The sequence below is a fragment of the Apis cerana genome, linkage group LG6 (assembly GCF_029169275.1).
Source record: "Apis cerana isolate GH-2021 linkage group LG6, AcerK_1.0, whole genome shotgun sequence".
Taxonomy (NCBI): Eukaryota; Metazoa; Arthropoda; class Insecta; order Hymenoptera; family Apidae; genus Apis; species Apis cerana.
This window is the reverse complement of record NC_083857.1, coordinates 15,518,688-15,531,968: the sequence shown is the minus strand read 5'-3', so window position 1 is coordinate 15,531,968 and position 13,281 is coordinate 15,518,688. Positions and strand designations below refer to the sequence as shown.

At 24.3% G+C, this 13,281-nt stretch overlaps 1 protein-coding gene and 1 long non-coding RNA gene across 2 annotated transcripts in view; one reads left to right on the top strand and one right to left on the bottom strand.

Moving 5' to 3' along the window:
• Positions 1-13,281, top strand: part of LOC107999704 (LON peptidase N-terminal domain and RING finger protein 3) — a 63,194-nt gene that overhangs the window by 46,299 nt on the left and 3,614 nt on the right. Inside the window, exons 4-6 of the mRNA XM_017059702.3 lie at positions 6,560-6,757; positions 10,503-10,602; positions 11,706-11,905. Coding sequence (XP_016915191.1) covers positions 6,560-6,757; positions 10,503-10,602; positions 11,706-11,905 — 498 coding nt within the window. The remainder of the gene's footprint in view (positions 1-6,559; positions 6,758-10,502; positions 10,603-11,705; positions 11,906-13,281) is intronic.
• Positions 7-2,162, bottom strand: LOC107999708 (uncharacterized). Its single transcript, XR_003698110.2, has 3 exons — positions 2,028-2,162; positions 839-1,043; positions 7-687 (listed from the first exon to the last, which is right to left on the bottom strand). It is a non-coding gene; the product is annotated as an uncharacterized LOC107999708 (long non-coding RNA).

Sequence of the window (13,281 nt, the reverse complement as noted above, 5' to 3'; positions counted from 1 at the left end):
GTATGTCGATTTTTTACGTCAATCTAAATGTTATTTATTATTATTCCATGAACAATGTTCATCTTTCGCGCCTTGCCTTTCCTTCTTATAAAAATCTATGATTTTTTGATATATATTTTTCTATTAAAAAAAATATCGAATAAATATAGGATCGTTGTAATTTAACTAATATTTTATGCTTTTGTTTAAGTGCAAATTTGAATATTAAATTATATTTAAGATTCTCTTTTTAATTTTTCAAAGATATTTAAATTTGCTTGAAATCATTTTTATGTTTTTTAAATGCTTAGAATTATAAAAATTAGATTCTTAAAAAAATTACAATATTATAAATTATTAATTTTTACATAAAAATTTTTGCTCTTAAATAAAACATGTTTCTTTTCCAATTATCTTTGTATCTTTATCAAATCTCAAAAGGAAATAAAATAAAAAAAAGAGAATCACGATTTAGATTAGATTAAAAACTTGGCATTTTTAAATAATATCCATTTTCCACGCACATTTTTTTCAAATTTATCCTATCTCTCGCGTTTTTGATATATAATCATTCTCAAACTTAAAAAAAAAAAAAAATAGAATCATGATTTTATAAAAACTTGGTATCCTTGAATAATATCCATTTTCCATAATTTTTCTTCAATTATCCTATCTTTCGCATTTCTCATAATGCATAATCCTCAAATCCTAAAAAAAAAAAAAAATGAGCACGATTACAATAGTTGGCACGAAAATAAAAGATCTCGAGAAAAAGAAATTGTCACGCGATGAACAGAGCGAAACAAGCATGCTCTCCTCACGGGTATAGTTATCATTGGCCTGGGGACGGGTCACTCACCTGGCTATCATATACCGAGTCATTAAGCTACACCACTTCAGACCGTACCGGAAATGCTGTCAAGCACACACATCCATTTCTTTTCTGCCTACTACGTTCTCGTGACTCCATCGCTAGTATCTTGATCTTTCACTATACCGTGCATTTTAACCATATTAAAATGAGAATAAATGCTCTAGGATTCCTCTCAAAGAGGATTTTGTTCCTTGAAAGAAAGAATTGTATACGTGTATCCAGTTGTTAACTCTTGAAAATATGATGATGGTTGTGAAAGTAATCAAAGTTGAAATAAAACAACGAATATTTGAAATGCAGTTAGAATATTCAGTTGTTTTAAATATTTTATACTTATCTTTGCATTTATGTAACTTATGAATATAATACTTAACTTAATATTTATGTAAAATAAATTGTATGCGGAATCTTAGATATTTATATATATTAAATTTTCTATTATCTGGTGAATTTTTATATTTACCTTATTATGAATTGTAAGACAATTATATATGAATCTAATCATTGATTTTTGCAAATATGATAATTATGAGAAAATCAAAGTTAGAAATAAAGTAATAAATAAATTTAAAATGTAAATATTTAAAATGTAATTAGATTGTTTTAATTTTTAATATTTATATTTTATCTTTATAATTATGTAATTTGTATAAAATTTATTTAATACTTAAATATTTATATATTTATATAAGATTTAACTATAATTAATTTGCATGTATATATTGAATTTTTATTGGTTAATATTTGATTTTATTATAAGGGAATTATATATATTCAGTTGTTAATTCTTTTAGATATGATAATGGTAAGGATTTATCAGAATTAAAATATTTTTATTGAAATATTTGTTAATTTGTATTTGTTAAATTAAAAAATGTTTTAGGTATTTTATTATTTTCATTTGTCAAGTATGTCGTGTGAGAAAAATAATTTTATTTTAAGTGACATAAACACAAGTTACTTGCAAATTATTAATTATTTTTGTTTTTGTCTTTATATAAAATTTAATTATACTTATATATCTGTATTAAATTTTTTACTTTTATTTAATTTCATTATAAAATAAGATTTAAATATAATTAAGAAAATAATATACATTAAGAAGACTATATATAAGAAATAAGAATATAAATATAATCATTATCAAAATTTAATTTATAAAAATCATACTTACCAATATCATAGGTCACGATTAAACAAATTTGTAAACATACTAAAAATAGCTTCATCATTTCTAGAAAAAATATTTCTAGGAAAAAGAAAAAAACCAACAACTAATTCAAATTATCATAATTATCTTTTAGATTTTAATAATTATCTAATGAATTTCAACAATATTATGTTTTTTTCTACCAAAGAATTATCTACTATAGATGTGAAAACGAATAATCTAAATATTCTACAAATTGACATTCATAAATATCTCGAATCATTAGATAGACTTGTTCGTACAATTCAATTCTTTATTGTATAATAAACGCGAGCTATTCTTACATATTCCAAAAAAAGAAAAGAAAAAAAAGATGTAAAATCCAAAACAAAAAAAAAAAAGCAAATTTATTTCCTTATTGATCTCACAGATGCCGCACCAATCGATGATCGTTTGTTTCAATAAGCCTCTATCTTCAGGTGAGTGACCCAAGGCTAGTCCACATTGAAGGCAAGGCCAGTGTAATCACGTGCAATTTGATACGTTTGAATCGAATTCGTTATACGAATCGTGGTTATAATTTTTTTCTTTATATTCTTCAGATTTTTCTATATATATATTTTTTGTTTCTCGTTTGAATTTTTTTTTGGATTAATTTTTTTTTAATATTACTTACCTGTTTTCATTATAAATTGTACAAAGTGTCTCATTTAATTGTGATATTTCTCAATGTTATTCGTAGCAAAAAATGTTTTAAATAAAATGAGAAAAAATTATTTGTTATTAATTCTTTCGTGATCACATAAAAGGTAACTTTTTTGTTTTAATAGAATTATATGCTTTTTAATATATCAATCGATACAATTCGATATTCTCTATCTAAAAAAATATCAATTCATGTATATTAAAAAATTATTAGTTTCAACAGATCCTTTAAATTTCGTAAAATTTAATAATCACTAAGATGTTTTTTATATACAAATATATATATATTTATTAGAATAATAATATATAATATTGAAAATTTCAATAAAATTAAGCGTTGCACTTCATTTACTAGTATAATAAATAAAATATAAAGAAAAAATCGTGTTTCAAAAAAATATTAGAAAACAGTGTTTTAAAATTATAAAATCTCCCATGTAGATCTTCTATGGTCTACCGACAATCGATCGATCGAAAAATAAATCGAGATTAACGACGTTGCCAGAATGGACGCTTAATTAGAAATTACAAATTCATCCATCGAATTGAGCAAGAAAAACGAATTCAATTTCGAATGTTCATTATATAACATGGAGACTGGTAGAATCATTGACGCAAACTGCATTGCTACACTTATGTAAGATTCGAGGAATCACTTGAATGCTATTCTACTCGCGTCTAGATTTCGAATCTAAGGGCAAATATCGCAAAGCCTTCTACTATTTTTTTCAAACGAAAATGATTCCTCCATTGTATTCGAATCCGGCTTAACTTCCATGAAGTTGTACAAAATCTTTATCAATTTCATTGTGTTATATTATCTCTTTTTTAATGACGAAGAGCAATGTTGTAAATTTTTTTCGATATATTAAATTAAAAATTTTTTTTATTGTTTATCAATTTTGTGTAGATATTATTCAAAATTGTTAATTAATTTTATTTTTAGTATTATTTTTATCTTATTTATTATCTTATGCAGATCACTTGATTCGTAAAATTATTGAAACTATGACTCGCATATCAATATTATTTTCTGTTATATAAGCCATATGTATTTTTTTTATTTTAATTAAAAGTTACTTATTAATGGATTGAATTAACGATTGCAAATTTTTTTTGAAACAAGTTTTATGCATGGTATTATGCAACCATGTTTTTCTGAAAACATGACTTACAACGAAGTATAAGAAGAAATATGGTGTTGTTTAAAAAAAAAAAAAAAAGAAGAAGAAGAAGAATTCCTTGAATTTTGTTAAAAAAGTTAAGATTAAATGAAAAATTCTTAAAATTAATCAATTTTAAATTAGAATTGATAAATTATTTCCATTAAATCTATGATTGAGAAAATTACGATTTTCAATTTTTTTGAAATCTATATTAAATTTGTAATAAATCACTAAATAATGTAAAAAAAAAAACACCAATAAAATTAAATTTCTTATTTAAATTCTTCTTTTGATACTTTGTAATTAATTCCAATTATAGATTATTGCACATATAATTAATGAACGACCGTATAAATCAACTTTTTCTATAAGAATCGACGAAAAAAAAAATCGATTCTCAGCCTCGAATAATAAAAATTCTTGCAGAAATTTATTTTTAGAGAAGTCGTATTTTTAGAGAAATCGTGCGATAAGAAATTTTTCGAAGAAGAACGAATTCAATCTCCAATAAAAATTTGAAAAATTTACATTTATTCGGAAATCGTGTTAAAAATTTTCTTCAAAAAAGTGCTCTTTTGAATCAAAATCAAAATTTTGTTCGACCAATTGTATATCGAAATAATATTTTCCACTAAAAAAAAAAAAGAGAAAAGAAAAATCGCGACGAATATTAAATTTTTGAAATATTATTAATGTTTCATCGTACTTGAACTTGAGTTTGCGCTAAAACGAAATATACATAACATTATTTAACTGCCTTATAAATTAAGTATGAAGAGGTAATCACGCTCGATACGTTATTGCTGCGCAATTGATGTACATTGTTCGTACCTATAAGTTACCATGGATAATTATAGAACTGTTATTATATAATAGCCATTCTAGAAGTCGAAGTGTTGTCATTTACATCGAAAAATTCTCACGTTCTATTATCGCATCGAGTATAAACAAAATTTATCGTATCCCCTACGTTACGATTAGCCAAAAAAAAAAAACGGTATCCTGCTGCTTCTCAAACGTCAAATTAATTAAAATCGTCATTTTGTTATAGAATCAATTAAAAATCATGATTGAGAACGGTTTATTCGTCTGTTTTAAACGTAATTCGAAACGATAAACGAGTAAAAGAAATAGTAACGACGAGGATCAATGAATATACGAAATGTAAAATTTAATATTTTTTTTTTTTTTTTCTCTCTCGTTTATGATAACGATCAGGATCGTTATTAGATATTTCTCTCCGCCAATATCTGTGCGATGAAGGGGAATTTGAAGACATTTATAACTGTCAACTGTTAATTAAAACTCGTGACCATCTTGTTATTTCTGTTTATCTTTTATTGTTAGTAATTGTTATAATTTATAAAATGTTCGATTAAACATAGATTATTATCACGATATAACATTCCAATAATGGCTACTGGAGAGGCTACTTTAATGAGATTAAAATTCTTTAAAATTTTATTCTAATATTTTTTTTTAGTATTTTTCTTAGAAATGAAAGGAGAGAAATGAGAATTCTGAGTTTCGAGAAGTTTCAAAAAAAAGTTTCGAGCTTCAGTCCATCTCTAATTTCATTAAAAAAAATTATATTGTTCACGAAATGCGAAGATTATTACGAACACTCTGTATATATTTGGAAATTTTAAAACTTAAACAAAGTTTCAAATTCGAGCGGGTTTCGATCCATCAAAAACTGTTTCTCGTAGAATGTTATGCAAATTATTAACGAATATATTTTCGAAAGTTTCGAAACTTTCAGATTTAAATTTTAGATTTCGACATATCTTCAATTCTTATCAAGAATTATTTCTTTTTAAATATCACGAGTACATAAAAAAAAAATTGCAAAGATTATTCACGAACATCTTATATACAATGTAAAAAGTTTCGAGTATTAATCAAAAATTTCGAATTAATTTTTGCCAAAAAAAACTATTTCTTCTTAAATATCGTAAATGTATGAAAAATCGCACGGATTATTAAGGAACACCCTATATACACTCTCGAAACTTTTATTATTTCTTCTCATATGTCATCAAATATAATAAATAAAAAATTTCACAAATTATTAACAGACATCCTATATATGCTCTCGAAACTTTCGACAAATTAATAAAAAAAAATTATTTCTACTCAAATAAATAAAAAAAAAATTATTACAAATTATTAATGGACACCCTATATATGCTTTCGACAAATTAATAAAAAAAAATTATTTCTACTCAAATAAATAAAAAAAAATTATTAAAAATTATTAACGAACACCCTACATATACTCTCGAAACTTTCGACAAATTAATAAAAAAAAATTATTTCTACTCAAATAAATAAAAAAAAAATTATTACAAATTATTAACTGATATCTTATATATGCTCTCGAAACTTTCGACAAATTAATAAAAAAAAATTATTTCTACTCAAATAAATAAAAAAAAAATTATTACAAATTATTAACGGACACCCTATATATACAAGTCACGCACACATACAATTCGTAATCGAAATGCAATTGAAATTGGCGCGTAATTTTTCGAAATGGACACGAGTTCCATTTGTATCGTAGAAACAGAATTTCTCTATTGTGCAATTCCAATGATCCTTGGACAACAATTAATGAACGAGGTTTCCACCGTTCCAAATCGCATTACAGTTACAAAAGATATCATTTTCTATTGTCTCCAGGTGCTGCACAAAGTGTTGTCGTCAGGGCATCGTCGATACAGCCTCCTTCCATCGCGTGCTCCTTATAATCTGAGCGAGGGCGCGTCGCGCACCAGAAGTCGCCACCAGTTGATTAATCCCAAGAGGAACCGGAGGGCGGCGTTCAATGCCTCCGATTGCGAAGACAACAGCAGCGGTGGCGAAGAAGAATTCACTCAGGTAAAAAATTTCTTTCTTTCTTCACTTTTGTGAAATACTATGTGAATTTACATTTGATGCTTCAAATTTAAATCTTTCACTCAAATAAGAATTTTTTTCTTTTTTAGGTATTTTGAATTATTTTGTGAATATATGAATATATGAAACGTATGTTTGATTTTTTAAACTTAAATTTTGTGATTTTGGAAAATTGATAATGTGTCTTTCTGTTAGAAATGAAAAATATAATCCTCCAAAATATAAAAAATTATGATATTGAAAGAATGTGTGTGGATATTATAGATGGAATTCATCAGAATTCAAATCAGAATTTAATAATATTGGAGCTAAAAATTAAAATATGTTATTTGTGATTCTTAAAATGAAAATATGTTGAAAATATAATATTCAATATAGAAATCATAATGGATATATAGAGATTATAGAATTCATAATGGAATCTTGAATTGAAAAATTGAAAAATTTTCTCAATTTGAAAATTTAATAATACTGGAATTTAACTCAAAATATGTTGTGACAGAAATTATAATGGAAATCAAATGTAGAGAATATAGAATTCAATATATATAATGGAATTCAAAATTTTGTGATTTTGAAAATGTAAATTCTTATACTGAAGTGATTTTGAGATTTGATAATGTGTTAAAAACATATATTAGATTTCAAATTAAAATTGTAAGAATGTATATCATGCTGGATATCAAATCAAATACTTGATTTTTTAATTTTGAGTATCAATTTTATTGGATGATTATAAGATATTCTCTCTAATTATTATATTTCTTTGAATCATGATTCTTTTTTAAAACAAATTAAATAATTGTGAATTTTAACTTTGACAAATTCTAATTCTAATTCTAATTTATATAGTTAATAAGTTAATATTAAATAAATTTAATAGCAAAACAAATTGTTTTAATTAGCCTAAGGAATGTTTTCAATGTTAGAGATGAATGTTTTTGTAAAATAGACTAATATTTCCAATATGAAATTTTAATATCTATATGGATAGACATTTTGAAAATATTGTAAAAATTATATAACAATAAATAAAACAATAGATAAAAAAATACGTAGTAATAAAGATTTTGAAAAAAGTTTGAAATTTTTTAGAAACTGGTTACAAGAAGAATATTTAGAATTTGATATTTTTTTAACGTTCTGTGTATGAGTACATACAAAAAATATCATTACAATAATATTATGATAATTATCAAGTATGCTTATGAATTAATCAAATTTAACAAGAAATTAATCACAATTCTAATTCGAATTATCGATAAATTTATAGTAAAAATGTTTGAAAATTAAAATTATTACTATTTTATTTTTTTGTATATTGCTGCATATGTGTTAATACAATTTACATTTTTTTTCGAATAAAACAAAAAATCCAAATCCGTGAAAAAATGAAAAAGAAAAAAATGAATGGATAATTAACTCGAATTGCACAATAATTTTATTCTCCATTCGAAAAGATTGTTCGTTTACGTAACATGTTTTAGACATTGCATTCCTTTTAATACAGAGTAGTTATACTTATACATCGTGATAACTGAATGATCGTTTTAAAAGTGACATCATCATTCAGGTACAATTTCATACTGACTTCGATGCTACTGCAATTAATTTATCAAATCACTTCATTCTCCTCTTGTTACATTTATATTCATCACTTGTAAAATTCTAATTAATCTTCTCATGAATATTGTGGACAAACAAAAGAATGTGATATAATTAAAAAAAAAAGAAAAAGAAAGATAATTTAATTACTTAAAATTCTTCATCTCCAATTTTCCAATAATGATTTTTTTAATTTTGAATTTTCTAGTATCTATCATAAGATAAATTATTCGAAATTCTTGATCTCTAATTTTTCAATAACATAATTTAAAAAAAAAAGAAAAAAAGAACAATTGATTACAATTTTTTCAAATCTCGAATTTTCCAACGAATAACTCAATTTATTTCTCAAAGTTCTTGATCTCTAATTTAATTCCTCCTTCTTTTATTTAAAGTGATTTTAAATTGTCGACCAATTAATTACAAGCGAACAATCAACTTAATCGCACGAACGACCAAAGTAAATATCAAAGAACGAAGTACTTAATCACCATTTAATCTCAGAAAAGAACAATTACAATTGTTTAATTCAACACGCATTTTCTTTTTCACTTTCAAATGACACGACACGAACAGATTATACTCTTCAGGTGTTCTGATCAAGTCACTTTTTTTTTGTTTCCAGAAGATTACTGTACTCGCCCGTTTCTAAGTCACGTGCATCATTTATAATACGCGCGATGGGAAGCACGTGATTAAAGATCAATTTGCAATTATTATAGATCAATGAGAAATACGGATATCGAAGCTGTAATAAGCGGCTAGTTGGCTGGAACTTATATAAATCCGACGTTTCAATTATCTATCAATCTTGCGGCAAGAATAATAAGCCCAGTTCGTTAACCAATAATTGCATGTCACGTTTAATTACAAATCACAGAATCTCGAATTTTTTCTATTGTTCTTGTTTCTAAACTTCTATCTATCTATATTTCTTTTTTAATACTCTTGAATACGTATTTTTTAATTATTTAATAGAGAAATCGAATAGATGAAATAAGTTAGGTTAGATTAGTTAGATATACAATAATACATTTAATTACAAATCCTTTTGTTTTCTATTATTTTTATTTTTATACTTTGAAATTTTATTTTATTTCTCTTTTAATATGTTTGGATTATAGAATTAATATTATATATATACGTTGGACAAGTAATTACTTAATAGGGAAATGAATGTAGAGTGAAATAGGTTAAATTTAATATGATAACTGTAAGTTAGATAATAGGAATTTTATCTTAATTATCCTTTAATATGTTTGGATATGTATTTTATAATGACTTGATAGAAGAGAATAAAATAGGTTAGGTTATGTGATCAAGAATTGTTCATTATGTTTAATTATACAATCCTATAGTTTATAAAACCTCGAATTTTCTCGTTTTCTCTTGTTCTTATTTCTAAACTTTATGGAATTTTATTCTTATTATTTTTTTTTAATATTCTTGAATTTGTATTTTGTAATTATTTAATAAAAAAAATTAAATAGAAAAATTAGGTCAGATTAGATAACTATAATAGTCATTGGCTATATTTAATTATCAATCAGTTTATTTTCTATTGTTTTTGTTTTGTCTATGTTATTTTATTTTTTCTTTGATACATTTGAATACGTATTTTGTAATTACTTAATAGGGGAATATTTAAAAGAGTGAAATAGATTAGCCAATAATATAATTATAAATCATCCGGTTATATTTACAATATATTGAAAATTCTTTAATTTTATTTTTATAGTAAAATTATTAAAAATCGATATACAAGTAAATAATAAAAAATTATTAAAAATATCAATATTATATAATAAAATATAAATTTTATTATATTATTAGATGAACAATTAAACAATAATAACCGAAATCTTCGATGTAAACGCAAACGACAATGTAATTGCAACGATGAGATGGAAAAGAAGCGAAACGAAATATCGAAGAATTAGGTTTCAAACAGATTTTACGGTTGCGCAACTAGTAATCCATTAAACGTTACGCAATAACTTCAGGTCGTCTCGAATAAAGATGAATTGTATTTCAAAGAAAGGATCCCTCTAATCGTGTCAATCCTAATAATTTGAGATTAAAGTTCGCGTTTAATCCAATTATGCTTGTTGATTCATTGCAGACTGTTAGCAGAAGGCTCCTGTCAACCACAGCCCCACAAAACAACGTGAAGCTCCAGGCTGGCCTAGATCGCCTCTACCAAGACATTGAAAAGCTGAAAAGTAAGTTGAAAAAAGTTAAAAATTGCAATCTGTATTATGATATAACATAAATTTAAATTTGAAATTTTTTTTTGAATATTATACAATAATGTAAATAAAAATAATTAAAGTGAAAAATAGTAATATATATAGAAATATTTATTTATGGATATCTTTATATATATGAATAATATTATTAATTAGTGAATATGACTTAATACGAATAATAATATTATTCATATAATGATATCCATTAAATAGAAATGGATGAAGAAACATCTATTTAGAAGCATAAAAAATATAATTTATATTATTTATATAATAATATTTATTGCAAATAAATAAAAGTGGATTTAAATATTCGTTTTATAATAATTTTATAATTGTTTTTATTATTAATTTATATACTCAATGTTTGATAGATAATATAATATTTTATATATTATCGAATATTATTTGAATTTCTTTTTTGCAAATGTACTTTCTTAAATATTCTTATAAGAATTCAATTCCAACCTGAAAAGGTTACCCGATTAAATTTTATCTGACATTTCGTATTAATAACCACGTTGCACCACGATATGCGAGGCTGAATACGTGCCATTGATAAACAGATCGACAAAGCTACTTAAAAGTAAAGTTCATTCAATATTCTCTTGCACAAGAGAAATCTCTTTCATTTAATTTCTGCTGATCTTACTAATTAATAACGTTTTCAGTTTTTTATTCACTATAAATCAAACTAATTTTTATCGTGTCCATCCAATTGAAGATTCAAAGATGCATTTATCTCTAAATTTGTCTTATTATTAATTCTTTCGAATTTTTAGAATTCCACTTTTTCTAATTAATTAATATAAAAATCTTTCGTTTTCATCTGATTTCTAAATTTCTCTTTTTTACTTATCAAATGAGAGAAATATGTGAAATATAGGTTAAGTAAATCTTTCGTTTTTAATTTCTAAATTTTTCTTAATTTATAAAATTATTTCAATCACATTTTTTGTTTCAATATTATTCTAAAATTTAAAATTATTAATAATTAAAATTTAACATTTAATATAGTTAATATTATTGAATTGTACATACATTGCAATGATCTTTGTTATTGTTACTTTTCATAGGACTCGAAACAAGATCCGCCGAGATTCTCCTTCCGCCTCTTTCCGGTGGTACAGCCGGTGAATTGGACTGCATCTTATGTTGTCGACTTCTATGGAAACCCGTAACAACTCCATGCGGACATACGTATTGTTGGATGTGTTTAGATCGCTGCTTGGATTATTCCTCGGCCTGTCCTTTATGCGTCACTTCACTTGCCGATGTAAGTATAATAATATATATCTAAAAATAATGAATTAAATATTTTTTAAAAATTTGTACTTGAAGAATGGATAATTTGTATTTTAATGTTAATAACATTAATTCGTTATTATTTTAAAATCAACTATGACGACCGATGATGCGATACTAACGCCACTAACGTGATTATTAAATACTAATGTCCTAATATATTTTTACTTTTTCACGTTTCAAATATTTATATTTTCAAAGATTTAATTATAATATCTAATATAATATCTAAAATAAAAATTAAATAAAGATTATATAATAAAAAATATTAGTAGATAAAATAATCGAATAAAAAATATATTTCTGCATTACGAAATTTCTAATTATCATGATAAAATAGTTAATTCTAATATATACATGTAATCGGTTAATAAGACGAGAAGTTAATTTTAAACTACAATATTTCGTGGAAGAAGAGAAAAGAACACCTGCCCATAAATGAGATATAATGTTTCTTAGCGGTTAATGATGCAGCAGATTGAAATGATTATTGTTTGCGGTCGCCATGGCTGCTCCGTTAGGAGCTTCCGCATTCGTGCTTTGTCATTACCAATTGTCTCTGCGAGCATCATCGTTAATCACGTTAAATAAATTTTGCGGCTTGCAATCCCGTATCTTTCACGTAACCGTCCCTTCTCGTATCGTGTTACATTATTATGCAACGCTTTGTGACCGTTACTCTCGTGCAATCCTGTTTTTCTCATTTTCCTTCCTTTTAATCTTTTTCTCGTCTTTACCATCTATAGTTAAAAATTGATAAATTTCATTCCTTTTCAAGGGGGAAATTTTAAACAAACTATTCTTATTAATTTTAGAAAAAAAACATTACGAACTTAATTGTCTTAATTTTCAATATATAATATTATTATTATAGGCAATAAATATATTGTACTTCTTTATTGGACATCTGTAATTTTCTAATTTAATGAATTATGATTTTTTAGAGATATATGTTAAGCGTAGAATATAATTTGTAATGATAAATTTGTTATTTATTATTAATAATAAGTTTCTTATATATTCATACATAAGAATAATAATGTTTTTAACAATTTATTTTAATTATAATATTCAAATTTATTTTAACCGATTATAATATTAAACACATTTCTATGCATAGTTTAAAACGTTCAATTACATTACATAATGATAATATAATTTTTTATATATTTTCAAATATAAATACACCAACATCTTTCCAACATCAAACTCCTTATTTCAATCAATTACAAAACCAAACATATTTCTATATTACATTTCTTTTCAATTTTCAATTGCATTATTAACGATATAATCTTTCATATATTTTCAAACACAGAAACGTCGAACGTTTCCTCAAACTTTAAT